The sequence below is a fragment of the Crocuta crocuta genome, unplaced genomic scaffold, assembly GCF_008692635.1.
Source record: "Crocuta crocuta isolate KB4526 unplaced genomic scaffold, BGI_CrCroc_1.0 scaffold41, whole genome shotgun sequence".
Lineage (NCBI taxonomy): Eukaryota > Metazoa > Chordata > Mammalia > Carnivora > Hyaenidae > Crocuta > Crocuta crocuta.
In genome coordinates, this window is record NW_027529428.1 from 4204129 (window position 1) to 4220107 (window position 15979).

Below are 15979 nucleotides of genomic sequence, written 5' to 3' on the forward strand. Positions count from 1 at the left end.
TACTTTCAGAGGACGTAATTACAGGCAATTTTTATTATCTCTATTCTCTAAATTTTCTAGTAGAAACATAGATTATTTTCATTAATGATTTTTAAAAATTTTTAATGTTTAGTTTTGAGAAACAGAATGGCACATCACATTTGTGCATGTAACTTATATTTGATTTAGCAGCCATATTTCTAGAATAAATCATGGAAAAAATATATTTTTAATAACCCTCTTTTTATACAATATGATTGAAGCATTTCTTTTCCATTTGAAAAACATCTGGACTACCCATTCACTGGTATATAATTTTTATGGGAACATTAAACATTGTTTTGTTGCTCATAATTTTAAATAACCAATGCTACAAAATCAAAGACAGGAAGGCATCAAAAAAATTCTAGAATACCTCTATATAATAAGCAATTTTGTAAGGAAGAAGATTTCGGAGCAGGATAGGCGGCCACAAATGCAGTATGTATGGTAAGTCCCAACCATCTTCTGAATACACTGAGAGAGATGCCAAATTATCTTTTTCAGGGACAACATTAATAATAAAGGGTTTCTTAGTAGTGTTTATAGATCTACATCTCTTCTTTAGAAGAGTGCCTTCATTTTTAATAATTTCTTCAAAGTCAATTCTTTCACACACTTGATAGTCCTCATCATCTGGCTTCAGAGAAAGAGGCGATCTGTGTAAAGGATTAAACAATGTTTTAAAATGCTTTAAAAGAAAACAAATTACATGATTACTACTTTGGAACAATGAAATTACATCACTTCCTGCTCTTGTAATAAATTTTTATATTTTCACATTCTTCTTAGAGATAGATAAGATAGACCAATAAATGGATATTTTCATATCTTAACTTTCATTTTTAATTTTTTTTAAAAAATTGTTTTTAATGTTTTATTTATTTCTGAGAGAGAGAGAGAGAGACAGTATGAGCAGAGGAGAGTCAGAGAGAGAGAGAGACACAGAATCTGAAACAGGCTCCAGGTTGGCAGTCAGCACAGAGCCCAACACGGGGCTCGAACCCATGAAACGTGAGATCATGGCCTGAGCCAAAGTTGGAGGCTTAACCGACTGAGCCACCCAGGTGCCTCCATATCTTAACTTTTTAAAAATTAATCAAATTATTTGGCCCTTAAGAGGAGAATATTTTCAGGGCACCTGGGTGGCTCAGTTAATTGAGTGTCTGACTCTTGATTGCACTCAGCTCATAATCTCTGTTTCGTAGTTTGAGCCCCATGTCAGGCTCTGTGCTGATTCTACAGAGCCTGCTTGGGATTCTCTCTGTCTCTTACTCTATTTCTATCTCTCTCTCTGCCCCTCCTGAGCTCATGTTTTGTCTCTCTCAAAAGGAATAAACTTAAAAAAAAAAAGTGTTTTTTAAAAAAGGAGAATGTTTTTCTTACAAATTCACTATCTTAAAAGTTTACAAGACTGGGGCGCCTGGGTGGCTCAGTTAAGCGTCCGACTTCGGCTCAGGTCATGATCTCACAATTCATGGGTTCGAGTCCCACGTCGGGCTCTGTGCTGGCAGCTAGCTCAGAGCCTGGAGCCTGCTTCAGATTCTGTGTCTCCCTCTCTCTTTGACCCTCCCCCGCTCACGCTATCTCTCTCTCTCAGAAATAAATAAAACATTAAAAAAAATTTTTTAAAAGTTTACAATAACTGGCTTCTTACAGAAAATATGTAATCCTATAGATCATATATACAAAGAAAACATATACAACTATCCACTGATCTGCACATTCAACTTAAAAAGTTGGCTTTCATGGGGGTGCCTGGGTGACCTGGTCAGTTAACCATCCGACTTTGACTCCGGTCATGATCTCGTGGTTCTTGGGTTTGAGCCCCCCATCAGGATCTGTGCTGACAGCTCAGAACCTGAAGCCTGCTTCAGATTCTGTGTCTCCCTCTTTCTCTCTGCCTCTCTCCCAACTCGTGCTCTGTGTCTCTCCTTCTCTCAAGGAGAAGAAGAATCTCTCAAATTTAAACATTAAAAAAGTTTTTTTTTTAAAGTTGGCTTTCCTGAATATGTGATCCTCATCGAAAGTATATGTCACGACTGAATTCATGAACTAAAAACACATTTCCACTGAAAAAATAATTATCACCTTTTCAGTGTTAATCACATGAAAGCTTTCAATAGATACTTAACTGCTGAAACATTGGGGACAGTTGCAGAAGTGGTTGCAAGAAAATCATATATGGTTAATCCTTATATTTAAGTATCACATTCTGTTTACATTTCAACTGTATTTTAGGTTTAATCATTTTTCAAACCTAACATGCCCAAATATAAACACTTAAATATTTTTATACTTATAAGACCAATCACCTATAATTGTGACACTAACCCCTGCAGATGAACTTGTCCATACTATCTCCAGCCTAGATTGTCTGAAACTCTAGTCCTGAAGTTTTAAGTATCCATCACACACTTTTGTAATAATGTCTGATGGTGACTTAAATTTGCTAGATTGAACTCTCAACTGTCCATACCCACTTCTCGGTGTGTTCCTTTCAAGGAACTTCTAACTACTAGCACTCTGGACTATAAAATGATATTAGACTTTTCCTTCTTCCTTGACATATACATAAATCTAATTATCTGTCAAGTCAGCTATCATATTTAATCTATTTATTTCTACATTCTCTGTAATTTTCATTCTCTTTTCCATTCTTACTTCTAATACTTGAAGATATAAACCTTAATTTTCTCTAAGTTAAACTAATGCCAATAAAGTAATCTGGATTATCAAAACTTTTATTGGACCCATTATTTATGAGAAGATAAAACTGGAAATAAATCATTCTTTACTCTTAAGAGATCGCAATCACGTGGGGGGTGTAATGTTAAAAGAAAACTACTGCATTGTGATAGAAAAAAAAGTATGTACACAGCAGGGGGCATGAGAGTGTGGTTGACTTTCTAGACAGTTGCAGAGCCTTTTGCAGAGGTGAGAATTTTGCTAAAAAGCTCTGTTCTGAAGAGAAGGCTTGCATTAGCAAAACATGCAAGGTTAAGCCAAGTTTAAGAAATGAATAGGAAGAAAACACCAGAGAAAAATGATCATTGGTGAGAGGTTCTGAATGAGAAAAGCGAAAGGTTCTAGAACATAAGGGCACCAGATGTTCTAAGAGAAGAAGGAAGGAAAAGACGACATGAAAGATAAAGATGGGGTGCCTGGGTGGGCTCAGTTGGTTAAACATCCGACTCAACGTTGGCTCAGGTCATGATCTCCCTGTTATTGACTGTAAGCCTTGCACTGGCTCTGAGCTGATGTCACAGAGCCTGCTTGGGATTCTGTCCCTCTCTTTCAAAATAAATAAACTTGAAAAAAAAAAAGATGAAGATAAAATTTATATAAACGAGGGAGCAAGTACCTCAATATGAACTTAAACTATGTTTCAAATGTTACATTACAACATGCATAGGACAATCAACTCCCAATTATTCTTTACAGACACATATAAACCCTGTGCTTTCAGGCCTTCTCACTTTTATTCATGCAATTCCTCCCAGTTAACATTGCCCTTCCCTGCTAATTTATTTTACCTTTAACTCACGTATCTCACCCAGGAGTCTATCATTAAGACCTTCTTTGTTTTCTGTAGTTTTCTGCAACTCTAACTCTTCTGTATCTCTACAAACCACTGTTTGTTTCCTTCTGTATTTACATAATGTATCCATCTCTCAAGGGTAGTAGCTATGCTCAATTCATCTTATTTTTGGTATATGTGCTGCTGAAGCGAGCACGCCCAATTCATCTTAACATCCCACACTAGCACCTTATACACAGCAAAGCACTTGACGAATATTTTTTAAATGATTAAATTTAAGAATCAGTGTATTTAAATTCTCTAGGGAGAGGTAGCCATTTGTTAAATCTAAGACCTCATATCTTAAATGTAAGCATACCTAGATCTCAGAATTAGACAAATATCTAATGAGAAATACAAACTGGTTCACCACTAATAATTTTAATTAAGATAATTAATTTCCATTTGACAAATTAATATTTTAGTCTTGAATAAGAAAGTGTAAAAATACTCTAAAAGCCTCTTTTATGAACAGAGTCACAAAATATACAGAATAATTTATTTAAAAAAAGCAGAATGCCATTAACTTTTCTCACTCAAGGATGAAATGAGTTTAAACTTTTTACAGAAATTTTAAAACATATCCTACATGCTGTCTTTAATCTAGTCTTGTAACCCACCCAAAATCTTCCCTAGAACAAGGCCGGATATTGTAAACAACTATTCTGTTGTTCTCCCAACAACAGAATACCTGCCCTCAGCAAGTCTGAGCTAAGCAATAAAACACTCATTAGGGCTGAAGGTATAAGCATAAAAATACTCATTAGAATTAGCAGGTCTACTAACTGAAAATGTGCCTAAAACTACTAGATCACTTTCTAAACATTAGGGAGCCAATCTTGAACTCCAGCATGGATCAGATGGACTAGAGGCAGAGGGTATTTCGGCACTGCTTATAGTTTTGCCTCCATGCTTCCATAGCACAGGTCTGAGTCCAGGGCTAGTGTGTGTTCTGAAATGGTACTTAGACAAACCACAGTGCTTACGCTCAGGAAGGTATTACTTTCCAAGATAGTTCTACATCCCTAAAGACATTATTTTCAATTCCTTATTATATAAATATCCTGAGTATCTATGATATTAATCCTATAATTCTAAGACTAATGCATCAACAGCATTTTATAAGAATTTTACCTATAAGATTTCGTATCAAGCTTAATCTAATTTTTAATATTTAAGATCAATGTACTATATATCACTATTTATAATTCTATCAACTGAACAATAATATATAGGTAAAAAGATGAAATAATGTTTCTAAAAGGATTTTTTAAAAATTCTATTCTAACAAATTTTAAAAGTAAAACTCTCTTCATAATAGTATATTTAAATCCAGAAGCTAACAATCAAGCTCAATTCATCATTTTCTAAAAAATCATGAATAAATGATATGGTTATGATGGCTATATTGTAAGCATGTAATGACTGTATTTACTAGTAAAAGCATAAGTAATTTACATAGTGTAAATTAAACACATTAAATTTTCCTTTAAAAATTTATAAAGCCTTTTAAGCACCCTGAAACTTAAATAAGGTAGACAAATTACTAACAGAACAGATTTGATTAAACTTTGATCACTTAAAGACAGATACCCCTACCAAATTGGAAAGTCAAAATTCCATGGAATCTTAGAGCAATTAAAAAGGTAAAGAAAAAACAATCACCGGTAAGATGTTAATGGTATATTGAATTCACTTCCAGGTGAAGCTGTTCCCAATAAAGTGTCCCCTTCATAAACAGAAAGTGGGATTGAAAAATGATTTTTAACCTGGGAAATAGAAGCAAATCATATTCAGCACCATTAATCTCAGAATTTAAAGACATTTAAAAAACATTCCATTGAAATATCCCAACAAAAAAACTAGTAGGCGATATTTATATTTCTTATATAAGTTAGAAAAGAAACAAACATGCTATTATTTATCCTAAAAATTACAAGGAAAGTTGCCACAGTTTTGTAGAAAAAAAATTTGTCAATAATGATACTTTTAAAATCCTAGAAGGGGGGCACCTGGGTGGCTTAGTTGGTTAAGCATCTGACTTTGGCTCAAGTCATGATCTCACAGTTCATGTGTTCAAGCCTGACATTGGGCTCTGTGCTGACTGCTAGCTCAGAGCCTGGAGCCTGTTCAGATTCTGTATCTCCCTCTCTCTCTAACCCTCCCCTGCTCACGCTCTCTCTCTCTCTCTCTCAGAAATAAATAAATAAATAAATAAAATAAAATCCTAGAAGGAAATAATATTTTCCTGATTTTGAGATAAGGACTAACCTCTCTAGACAAAAATAAAACAATTCATGAGGAAAATATTATATCAAAATTTGAAATGTCTGTATGAAAATAGTGGGGAAAAAGGCCACAGGCTGGGAAATGTGAACTTTTGTGCATCACTGCTGTATGCTCTTGAACGGATAAGGTCGTCTCTGAAGTGTACGGAGACCATCACATCCATGAATAGCATACAACAATGGTGTAACAAGTAACATAACTTAGATTAATGTATATTATCAGATAAACTTCCAAACACTTATATTTATCCTTGGGATGGATAAAAACAAGTTAGTAAAACCATTTTATTATAATCTTTCTAGATCTCAGTTAAATCATCCTATTAAAAAAAAATAATAATACCAGGGACAGCTGGGTGGCTCAACTGGTTAGGCATCTGACTCTTGATTTCAGCTCAGGTCATGATCTGGTGGTTCATAAGATAGAGCCCCGCGTTGGGCTCCAAGCTGGGTGTAGAGCCTGCTTGGGATTCTCTCCCTCCCTCTGTCCCTCCACTGCTTGCACTCTCTCTCTCTCAAAATAAACAAACTCAAAAAAATTTTTAAAAAAGAATGGAACTGGACCATTTTCGTATATCTTACACAAGAATAAGCTCAAAATGGATCAAAGACTTAATTAAATGTGAGATTTGAAACCACAACAATCCTACAAGAGAACACAGGCAGTAATTTCACTGACATTGGCAGTAGCAACATTTTCAAGATATGTCTCCTGAGGCAAGGGAAACAAAAGCAAAACTTAACTAGTGAGACTATAGCAAAATAAAAAGTTTCTGCACACCAAAGGCAGCCAACAAAACTAAAAGACAACCTACTGAAAGGGAGAAGATATTAGCAAATGACATATCCAGTAAGGGGTCAGTATCTAGAATATACAAAGAACTTATACATCCTAAGAACAGAAAAAAAACAAAAATTCAATTATAAACAGGCTGATGAGATGAACAAATATTTTTCCAAAGAAGACATACAATGGCCAATAGACACATGAAAAGATGCCCAATATCACTAATCATCAGGGAAATGAAAATCAAAGACACAATGAGATATTGCCTGACACCTGTGCGAACAGCTAAAATCAGAAACATAAGAAACAACAAGTGTTGGTGAGAATGTAGAAAGAAAGAAACCCTTGGGGCGCCTGGGTGGCTTAGTCGGTTAAGCGTCCGACTTTCGCTTAGGTCATGATCTCGCGGTTCGTGGGTTCGAGCCCCGCGTCGGGCTCTGTGCTGACTGCCAGCTCAGAGCCTGGAGCCTGTTTCAGAGTCTGTGACTCTTTCTCTCTCTGGCCCTCCCCTGCTCACGCTGTCTCTCTCTCTCTCTCTCTCTCTCTCCTAGAAATAGAAGCAAAACAAAACAAAACAAAACAAAAACAAAACCCTTGTGCACTATTAATGGGAATGCAAACTGTGCAGCCACAGTGGAGGACAGTATGAAGGTTTATCAAAAATTTAAAATTAGAATTACCACATTCTCTGGTAATTCCACTACTATTTACCCAAAGAATATGGAAATACAAATTTGAAAAGATATACACCCCTATGTTTACTTCAGCATTATATACAGTAGCCAAATTATGGTAGCAACCCACGTGTCCACCAATAGATGAATGAATAAAGAAGATGTAGCATAAATTAGTCAGAGAAAGACAAATTCTAAACAATTTCACTCTTACGTGGAATTTAGGAAACAAAACAAAGAGAAAAAGAAACTCAAGTATAGGGAACAAACTGGTGGTTACCAGTCGTGAGGTGGGTTCATCTTATGATGATGAACACTAATATATAGAACTGCTGAATCACTATACTGAATCTAACCAACTATAATTGAATACAGTAATTAAAAATCAATGCATTTCACTGTATTAAGTATTTTAAAAAACATTTTTCAGAAGGGGCACCAGGGTAGCTCAGTGGTTAAACGTCCTACTTTGGCTCAGGTTGTGATCTCACAGTTCAGAGGTTTGACCCTTGCATCAGGCTCAGTGCTGACAGCTCAAAGCCTGCAGCCTGCTTCGGATTCTCTGCCTCCCTCTTTCTGCTCCTCCCCTGCTTTCTCCCTTTCTCTCAAAAATAAACATTAAAAAAAACAAAACCTTTCAATACACATAGAAAATCATGTGACAAAATCCAACTTCCATTTCTGATAAAAACTCTCAGTAAACTAGAAATAGAAGGAGCATTTTCAACTCAAGAAAGGTCATCTACAAGAAAGCAACTCAGAACTTAATTAAGGGGGAAAGAATGAATACTGCTAAGATAGAGAACGAGGCAAAAATACCTGCTTTCAGAACATCAATTCATACTGTACTGGAGGTTCTAGCCAATGCATCAGGGAAGTAAAGGTAAAATAATATATATCCAGATTGGAAAGGAAAAAGGAAAAATCTTTATGTGCAGATATCAAAACTGTATCTACAAAAAAGCTACTCCAACAAGTGCGCCTAGTGACGTTACACAATACAGGTTGGTACAAATCCAGTAGTACTTCTACTAGCAATTAAAATTCAGAAATATGTAAAAATACTAACTTAATCATAACTTTGCAATAAACATTGAAAAACAAAGTCTATTATTTAAATTGAAGTAGGATGGTCTCAGAATAGCCAAAACAACTTTGAAAATGAACAAAGTGGGACAACTTGTACTACCTAATTTCAAGACTCAGGATAAAATGGTAATGAAGACACTGTGATTGTGGCATAAAGATAAACAAACAGATCAATGAAATAGATTGAAAGAGTTCTGAAATAAACTCCCAAAGTTATTGATGAGGGACCATAAGGCAAGCTGGGGGCCAAGCACAAGCTAGCAAGCCTCGCTGCCCCCTGGTGGGATGTGTGTGACATTCCTCAGGCACTCCAGGCTGCCCAAGAACAAAGGAAAGAACAGAAAACAAATGGTTAAAGGGACAGAGCCTCCATCAGTTTACAAATATCTTAGTAATATTACAAGAAAAGGGCAATCTTATCAAGAGCCTAATGCCCAAGAACTCCCTACTGTCTTAATGTTAATGTTTTGCTAGAGGGAAAAACCACCTTAGCATGGCAACAGCTAGGCCTCCAGCAATCTGTGAGTCTCTGCCATATTTAAAATCCTTTACGAAACTTCCTCTGGACTCTAACTCCCCCAGCTCAACAGTATATAACTAGTTCCTCTTCACAACCCCAGTGCAGCTTTCTGCCCACCGGTCCTGTCCCTGTGCTTTAATAAAATCACCTTTTTGCACCAAAGATGTCTTCAAGAATTCTTTCTTGGCTGTCAGCTCTGAACCCCATCATCATCCCAAAACTTCATCAGTATGGTCAATTTTTGTTAATAAAAGTGCCAAGGCAATTTAATGGAAAAAGGATAATCTTGGTTGGAACAACAGCCATATGGCAAAACATAAACCTCAACCCCTACCTCACACCATATACAAAGAGTCCATCAAAATGGTATTTGGAAATATCCATTCAATAAATTACTAATCAACAACATGTAACTGCATAGAACAAAAATACACAAAAGCTGATACGTGCAAAATTATGCTGAAAGAAGGCCTATTCCTTTTTGTACTGTTTACATACAGCTCTATATGTGTAACTAATATACAATGACAACATATCAGTGGATGCTTCAGAATGGAGAAGTAGGGAAAGAGGAAACTTTTTGGGGTGATAAACATGTTCAGCATGTTCACTGTGATCAAGGTTTCATAGATCATAGACATATTCTGTGCCCAAACTCATCAACTTTAAATATATGCAGTTTATTGTACATCAGTTTAACCTCAATAAAGATGTAAAAATTTTCTCTCACCATATTTTTTAATGAAATCAAAGAATATACACATACTACAAAGTCCTAAAACAAAATATTGATGAGGCATTTAAAAGTAATGGTCCAAAAAGATTTTACAAAGAGTCCTAAAAAAAGTTATGGGAAGCATTGAACAAAATCCTACTACTGTTCATACTAAAGTAGTACAATTACTGGTAATGATTCTTTTTTATATTAGTTATGATTTTATTGCAGTTTATATTCTTTTGGTAGTAATTAGCTTTAGTTTTTTTTATTAGCACACAAATATGCATAATATGACTCCACAAAAAATGGACCGTTTCGTACCTGCACTGGGGAGCGAATTGTTACCTTCTTACTTCCTTCCACTCCATCAACTTGACAAACAATAGATCTTTCAACTCCAGACTCTCTGTGTCTTACAGTGTATAGTCGTCGTCCCACTTTTGTTAAAGGGATTTTATCCGCAGTAGAGTGGTTAGTGGGTGCTAAATGGAATATATATGTTTGTAAGCTTTTATTATAAATCATCATATATTAACTTTAAGTAAGTGCTAAATGCCAGATAGATCATTTCTTAAAATCATGAATAATAGTCACTGACGTTTTTAGATATAAGACTATAAAAAGATTATTTCTTTGTATAATCTACAACCAAGGGGTATTTTAAGAAGCCACAATACACTCCCACAACATTCATCTAAAACCTTCAAAATATTTTACCAAAAAAACATTTTTTTAATTGAAAAAAAATTTCATTCAGTAGTTTAACCTAACACAATAATATAAATGTTTTCAAACTAACAAGAAAAGTGATAAAATACAACACTGAAGTTTGGTTTGTTGTCATCATAACTGGGGCCTAAATACCTTTAGGCAGTAAATGGCTATTATTACCAAAGTAGCCGCGAATTTTCAGTTTTTCATCATTCCAATAACCTCAGATACTTTATGGCATGTACAACTAGATTAAACTAAGTTTTATACATACATATACTTTATTAGGGTGTGACTTCCTTATTTATATACCCCTCCAATTCCGTAAAAGTGTTAGTTCAAAAATAAATGAGGTAAAAGCTAGAAGAAAAATCAGTTCACTGATAATGCTGGGTCTACACCCTAAAGCTAGCCACTGTTAAGCATCATTTCCTGACTAAGAGAAAGCACTAGCTATCAGTCTTAGTACCCCTTACCCACATCTTAATTAATCTTTCAAATACTCTCTCTCTTCCATAATTATTTAAATGTCAGAGTGTCATAAAGGGGTGTGGATGAGGCTTCGGGACTAGTTAACCTTACAATGAATAAATATTATGACAAATTATTTTTTTACTTTCATTTCTCATGAAAATGAGAATCAGGACAAAAAGAAAAACTTTCCACCTCAACAGGCAGAAAATAAAAACCATTTACAAACTCCAAAAGCATTGCAGTGTGCCATTTTCGTGAGTTCAAACTTTATTCTTAATTCATTCCGCTGTAAAACTAGTGGAGTATTACTGAATTATACCGAATGCGGTTAAAGCAACAAATACCAACAGCTACAGTCTGTAAAAGATGAGTGAAGAACAGATCAAATCTTTTTCCTCCCTGGCATATACAAAGTGGCGAATTACCATGCCCAAGATAAGCAGCGAACAAAGGAAGTCACAATTTGGAATACAAAGATATAGTGAGAGTAAGCAATCAAAGCCCTGAAGAAAAAAAAAAAAGTGAAATTCTCAACCTATTTGGAAGATTAAAAAACCTGAAAGATATCACAAATGAGCAAAACAGGATATAAAAATGCAACTTACGAGAAATTAAAGACCCAGGAAGAAAATTTATCACTTACTAAGAAGAACGAAGAAGAGTTTACTGCTTAGGCTTGTCATTGCATTGAAATGATCATTGTCTTTAGTTCCCACATAATCCATACTTAAACTCTCCTCATTTTTCAGTACATAGGATTTTGCCAGCGGAACGTTGAGTACGCTAAAAGAATCACTTGGTGAAACAGAGACAGTAAGTCCAAGAGAATTTAAAATCATAAATGGTGCTAGATCTCGTATGATGGCAGCCGAAGTTCCGGTGGCAGCTTCTGTAAATGCCTAATAAAGAAGAATTATAGTAAATAAAATGAAATAAAATGACTAGCAGGACACTAACGAACATAAGACAACTAGGTTAACCAAAAAACTTCTTACTCAATTAAAACAAAAGGTTAGCTCAGACTACTACACCAACACGTAAGGTTTCAAATTTCTTTTCTTACCTTGACTAAATTATTTAACATTACAAGGCCACATTTGGATAATGTAATGTTTAGTTGGTCTTTTGAATGGAAAGTGATAACGGTTTTATATTCTGGCACTTTGTAATTTTCTTCTTCAGTATCTGACTCAACAATGGCCTTTTTTGCTTTCTTTTTCATCTAAAATGACACATAAATTATAGAAATATAAGAAAATTTGTTCCTAGGAACACAATATTACTCATTTTGCAAAGAAAAAAAAAGACAAATCCCATAATAACATTAGAGACAACAACGAGGTTTTTCAGTTCCATTCCCTTACAAGAGTTACTTGGATATCTGCCAATTAAGGTCTTAGAGGACAGGGGCAATATTAGAGGAAAAATAGTTCTCATCTTCAATGATACTAAAATGGCAAGCACAATTCAAAAGGAAAAATAAACACTAAAATGAATGTGGCATCTGAATGAAAATTAAAAGCACACACTTCATAGCGCATGGGCATTCAGAGCAAGAAAAGTCATTTAGTTTACTGGCTATGGGAACAGAACATGGATTTAGAGAGTCTCAGTAACATTGCATAACACTGCCTTTAGAATCTATGGCTCCTAAGAATCAACACCATCTATAAAGTTTTGGGATTCATAGATCCACTGCCCACGTATCTTCTGACTTCAAAACCACTAAATAAGTTCCTTTATCCAGTCCTTTATCTGAAAGATGTACAAAATAAGTACAGTAATCTAAAACAAAAAGTTAGACATGCTAAGTTAGTCACCTCTGTTGTTATATTAACTGGCTTTCAACCACGGAAAATCTGTCTGCAGGTGACAGAATCATTATTTAGAGAGAAGACATACTAGGAATTTTTCAGTCTCCTGCTTTAAAGCACAATTTCATCCATCTAAAGGCCCTGATTCTTATGATTACATAAATATATTATAATATATTTGAAATAAATAATAGTATGCATTTTTCTATATATATGCACCCTTCAAAGGACAAAGCAAACAAAGTGTAGACCACCACCTACAAGAAGACGCTAGAGGCACTGAACAGGGTGGTTCTGAGCTGGGATTCTGCAGCCAGAAATGCATCCCACCTCTTCCACTGAAGACACTACTTTAGGGAGGTCTCTTAAGCTTTATAGTCTCACTTTCTTCACATGTTAAAATGCAGTTAAAAACTCTAACTTCAAAGGGGTGCTGTGAGGGTTCAAGCAAAAGTACATTGTTTAGAACAGTGTCTAGAACACAATAAAAGTTACACATTTGTATTAATACAGGAGGCACTCGCCTTGGGGATGAAAATTACATTCACCAGTCAAACAGGAAAGCATGCCTCAAGTCCCATAACAGGAAAACTTGTCCTTTGTTATTAAAGTGTTTTGTGTGGTGTGGACATTCTCAGTTTTTGAAAAAAAATTTTCAGACTTCAAATATACCTTGATTCCAAGATTCCATGGTCTAAAATCCTCAGTCTGATCAATTTCTAAAGGTTCAAGCAAAGGCTCCCATACACCAAACATTTCATTGTAATAATGCACCTATAGAGAAAATTAAATTTTGAAATAAGGCATTCTTATACTTTTGAAAGTGATCTTCCCTGCTGTTTCCCACAACTATTCCTTTTGGCTATGTTATTCTTTTATATGAAAATGGTTCTACATGCTGTTTCGTGGTTTCTTACACACACTCCCTCAGCACTTTCCTCACCTGGCTAACTTCAGAATCTAATTTTCACAATTTGATACACATAAAACTCTCTTTTAAGCATCTTTCCTTGACTTCCAGAATGGGCTAAATATCAAAAACTGTCCATTTATCATGTATTAGTGACATTTTTAAACAGAGCTGCCTACCTCCACTGATTTTTTGAAATCTCTTGATGATGAAAAACAATTCATTAAGTGTTTATTTATTTGAATTCTCAGAACTTCTTGGACATCCTAGATCATATGTTCTCTGCAAAATATATGGAATCTAGCCAGAATTTCAAAATTTGAAATCTAGTCAGTCAGGTCTACTTCTATTAGTGTATATTTCTGTATCAACACACAGATAATAAATCAGCTTATAAATCTTCATATTTATTGATACAAGGAAGAATACCCAATTAGTTTCTACTAGACATAAACTCATTATTAAACCCAAAATATCTTTGGGGATAATTCTAAATAGATAAATTCTGAAGCAGAATATATGTTTTCAAAACAAGTATTTCCTTTATAATTCAAATACTCTCACAAAAATTTGAAAGATCTTTTTAGTCACTAAAGAAAATGCACTGTATAAAAGTATAAGGCATATCCTTCTAATTTTTATCACTCTTTTATTTTTTTATTATTATGTTTTATTTTTCAGGGATAGACAAAGCATGCAATTGGGGGGAAGGGAAGGAGTTGGGAGAGGGAGGATCTTAAGTAGGCTCTATACTCAGCACGGACCCTGGGATCATGACATAAACCAAATTCAAGAGTCCAACACTCAAATGACAGCCACCTGGCATCCTTCTATTACTCTTTTAGAAGAGATTCAGAAATAATCTATCATCCTTTTAAAGGATAAAAGATATTCCATTCTTCAAAATAAGAATTTTAACTCTAATTAACACTAATATATCACCTTTAAGTTGATAAAACCAATTGAAATATCCAGTTCATATTTCACTAAAAGTAATACAAACATAAGAACAACTATATCAAGGGCATAAATTGGCGTACTTGCTTCCAAAAGTATTGTGAGCCAACATTGTCTTTACAATAAGCCTAATTAAAATATTTACATAAGATTTCACAAATATTCCACATGTAGATTTGTTATAGAATCTGGGAAAATACTACATATGCTTACTTCTAATTCAAGCTGACAGTGCAGATTTATCAAGGAACTCCAGTTTTTGCCTTCCCCCGAAAAACGTGACTTTGCCAACAGCATAGGCACTGTTCTATGACCAACTCCAGCCTCAAGAACTATAAAAATAGAATCAATGTTCACTCTTAATGTCTCTCCTCTGAGTATCAATTCAGTTGTAGGAGCTTTGTTTTCAACTTCATGTGGTTCTTCAAGAAACCACATTTTTAAACTCTTAGTATCCTTCTTTTCCCATAAATGTGCTGTAGAAGAAACGGTATCTTTTGGGATGGTTTCCTTAGATGTATACAGGGCTGATGTTATGGTAATCACAGTATTTATGATAACTGGTGAAACCTAAGGGGGGAAATTAAAAGTAATGAAAAATCTACATATAACACTTTCAAAAATTAGGTATTTAATATTAAATATACTTGAAGGATCATGAAGAATATTAAACTAGTAACACTACCAGGAAAGAGTAGATATAATTTATTGCCTACAAAAATTTTACAACAATTTCAATTTTTAAAATATTTACCATGAATCTTACAGATATTAAACTGATCAAGGGTAAGTTCAACTATATATACCTATAACTAACAAGAATGTTAGATGTTATCTACAGGAGTCAAACACCAATAAAATATACAGTATTCATTATAAATGTGTATTAAATAATAAGTTATAAGTAATATGTCACAGAAAAATATTTTCAAAAACACAGCTGCATTTTTGATTACTTAACAATTAAAAAATGATACAATAATTGCTTATTTCCAGGTTTTACTAATTTTTTAAAAGGTACATTAAAGATATGAAAAACTGACTGCATTTTAACTTACCTTTAGGGTCAAGGATTTTACTGATATATCAATCACTTGTGGATTTGCACCTATTTGTGTAGCTTGATAGAATAAGTCACAGGGCTGCAAAACCTATGATAGGAAATTCAATCCCACCAAATTAGCACTGTTCTAAAACAGTTTTATCTAAAGATATTCCTAATAATAGCTAAGTTAAACAAGTTAGTCACTTTTAAAAATACAAAATTATCACTGATACCTATCATTTATAATAGAAAATATTAATAGCAACAATATTAAAAATAGTAAATCAAAGGATATATTCAATATACAAAAGCCCCATGAAACTTGATTTTATATATTTTATTTTACTTACTATAATAAAATTTTTCATAGTATTTTTTCATTATAAAATTGAAA

General features: G+C 34.2%; 1 protein-coding gene across 4 annotated transcripts in view; it reads right to left on the reverse strand.

Moving 5' to 3' along the window:
• VPS13A (vacuolar protein sorting 13 homolog A) overlaps nt 1-15979 on the reverse strand; it is a 228674-nt gene that overhangs the window by 68683 nt on the left and 144012 nt on the right. For all 4 annotated transcript variants that reach the window (XR_013334008.1, XM_077759359.1, XM_077759360.1 and 1 more), the window contains exons 40-47: nt 15599-15691; nt 14754-15110; nt 13346-13447; nt 11923-12081; nt 11503-11758; nt 9996-10156; nt 5264-5367; nt 395-677 (exon numbers count right to left, since the gene is read on the reverse strand). Coding sequence is in view for 3 of the 4 variants with exons in the window: in XM_077759359.1 (XP_077615485.1) it covers nt 395-677; nt 5264-5367; nt 9996-10156; nt 11503-11758; nt 11923-12081; nt 13346-13447; nt 14754-15110; nt 15599-15691 (1515 nt within the window). In the remaining variant the exon portion in view is untranslated. The remainder of the gene's footprint in view (nt 1-394; nt 678-5263; nt 5368-9995; nt 10157-11502; nt 11759-11922; nt 12082-13345; nt 13448-14753; nt 15111-15598; nt 15692-15979) is intronic.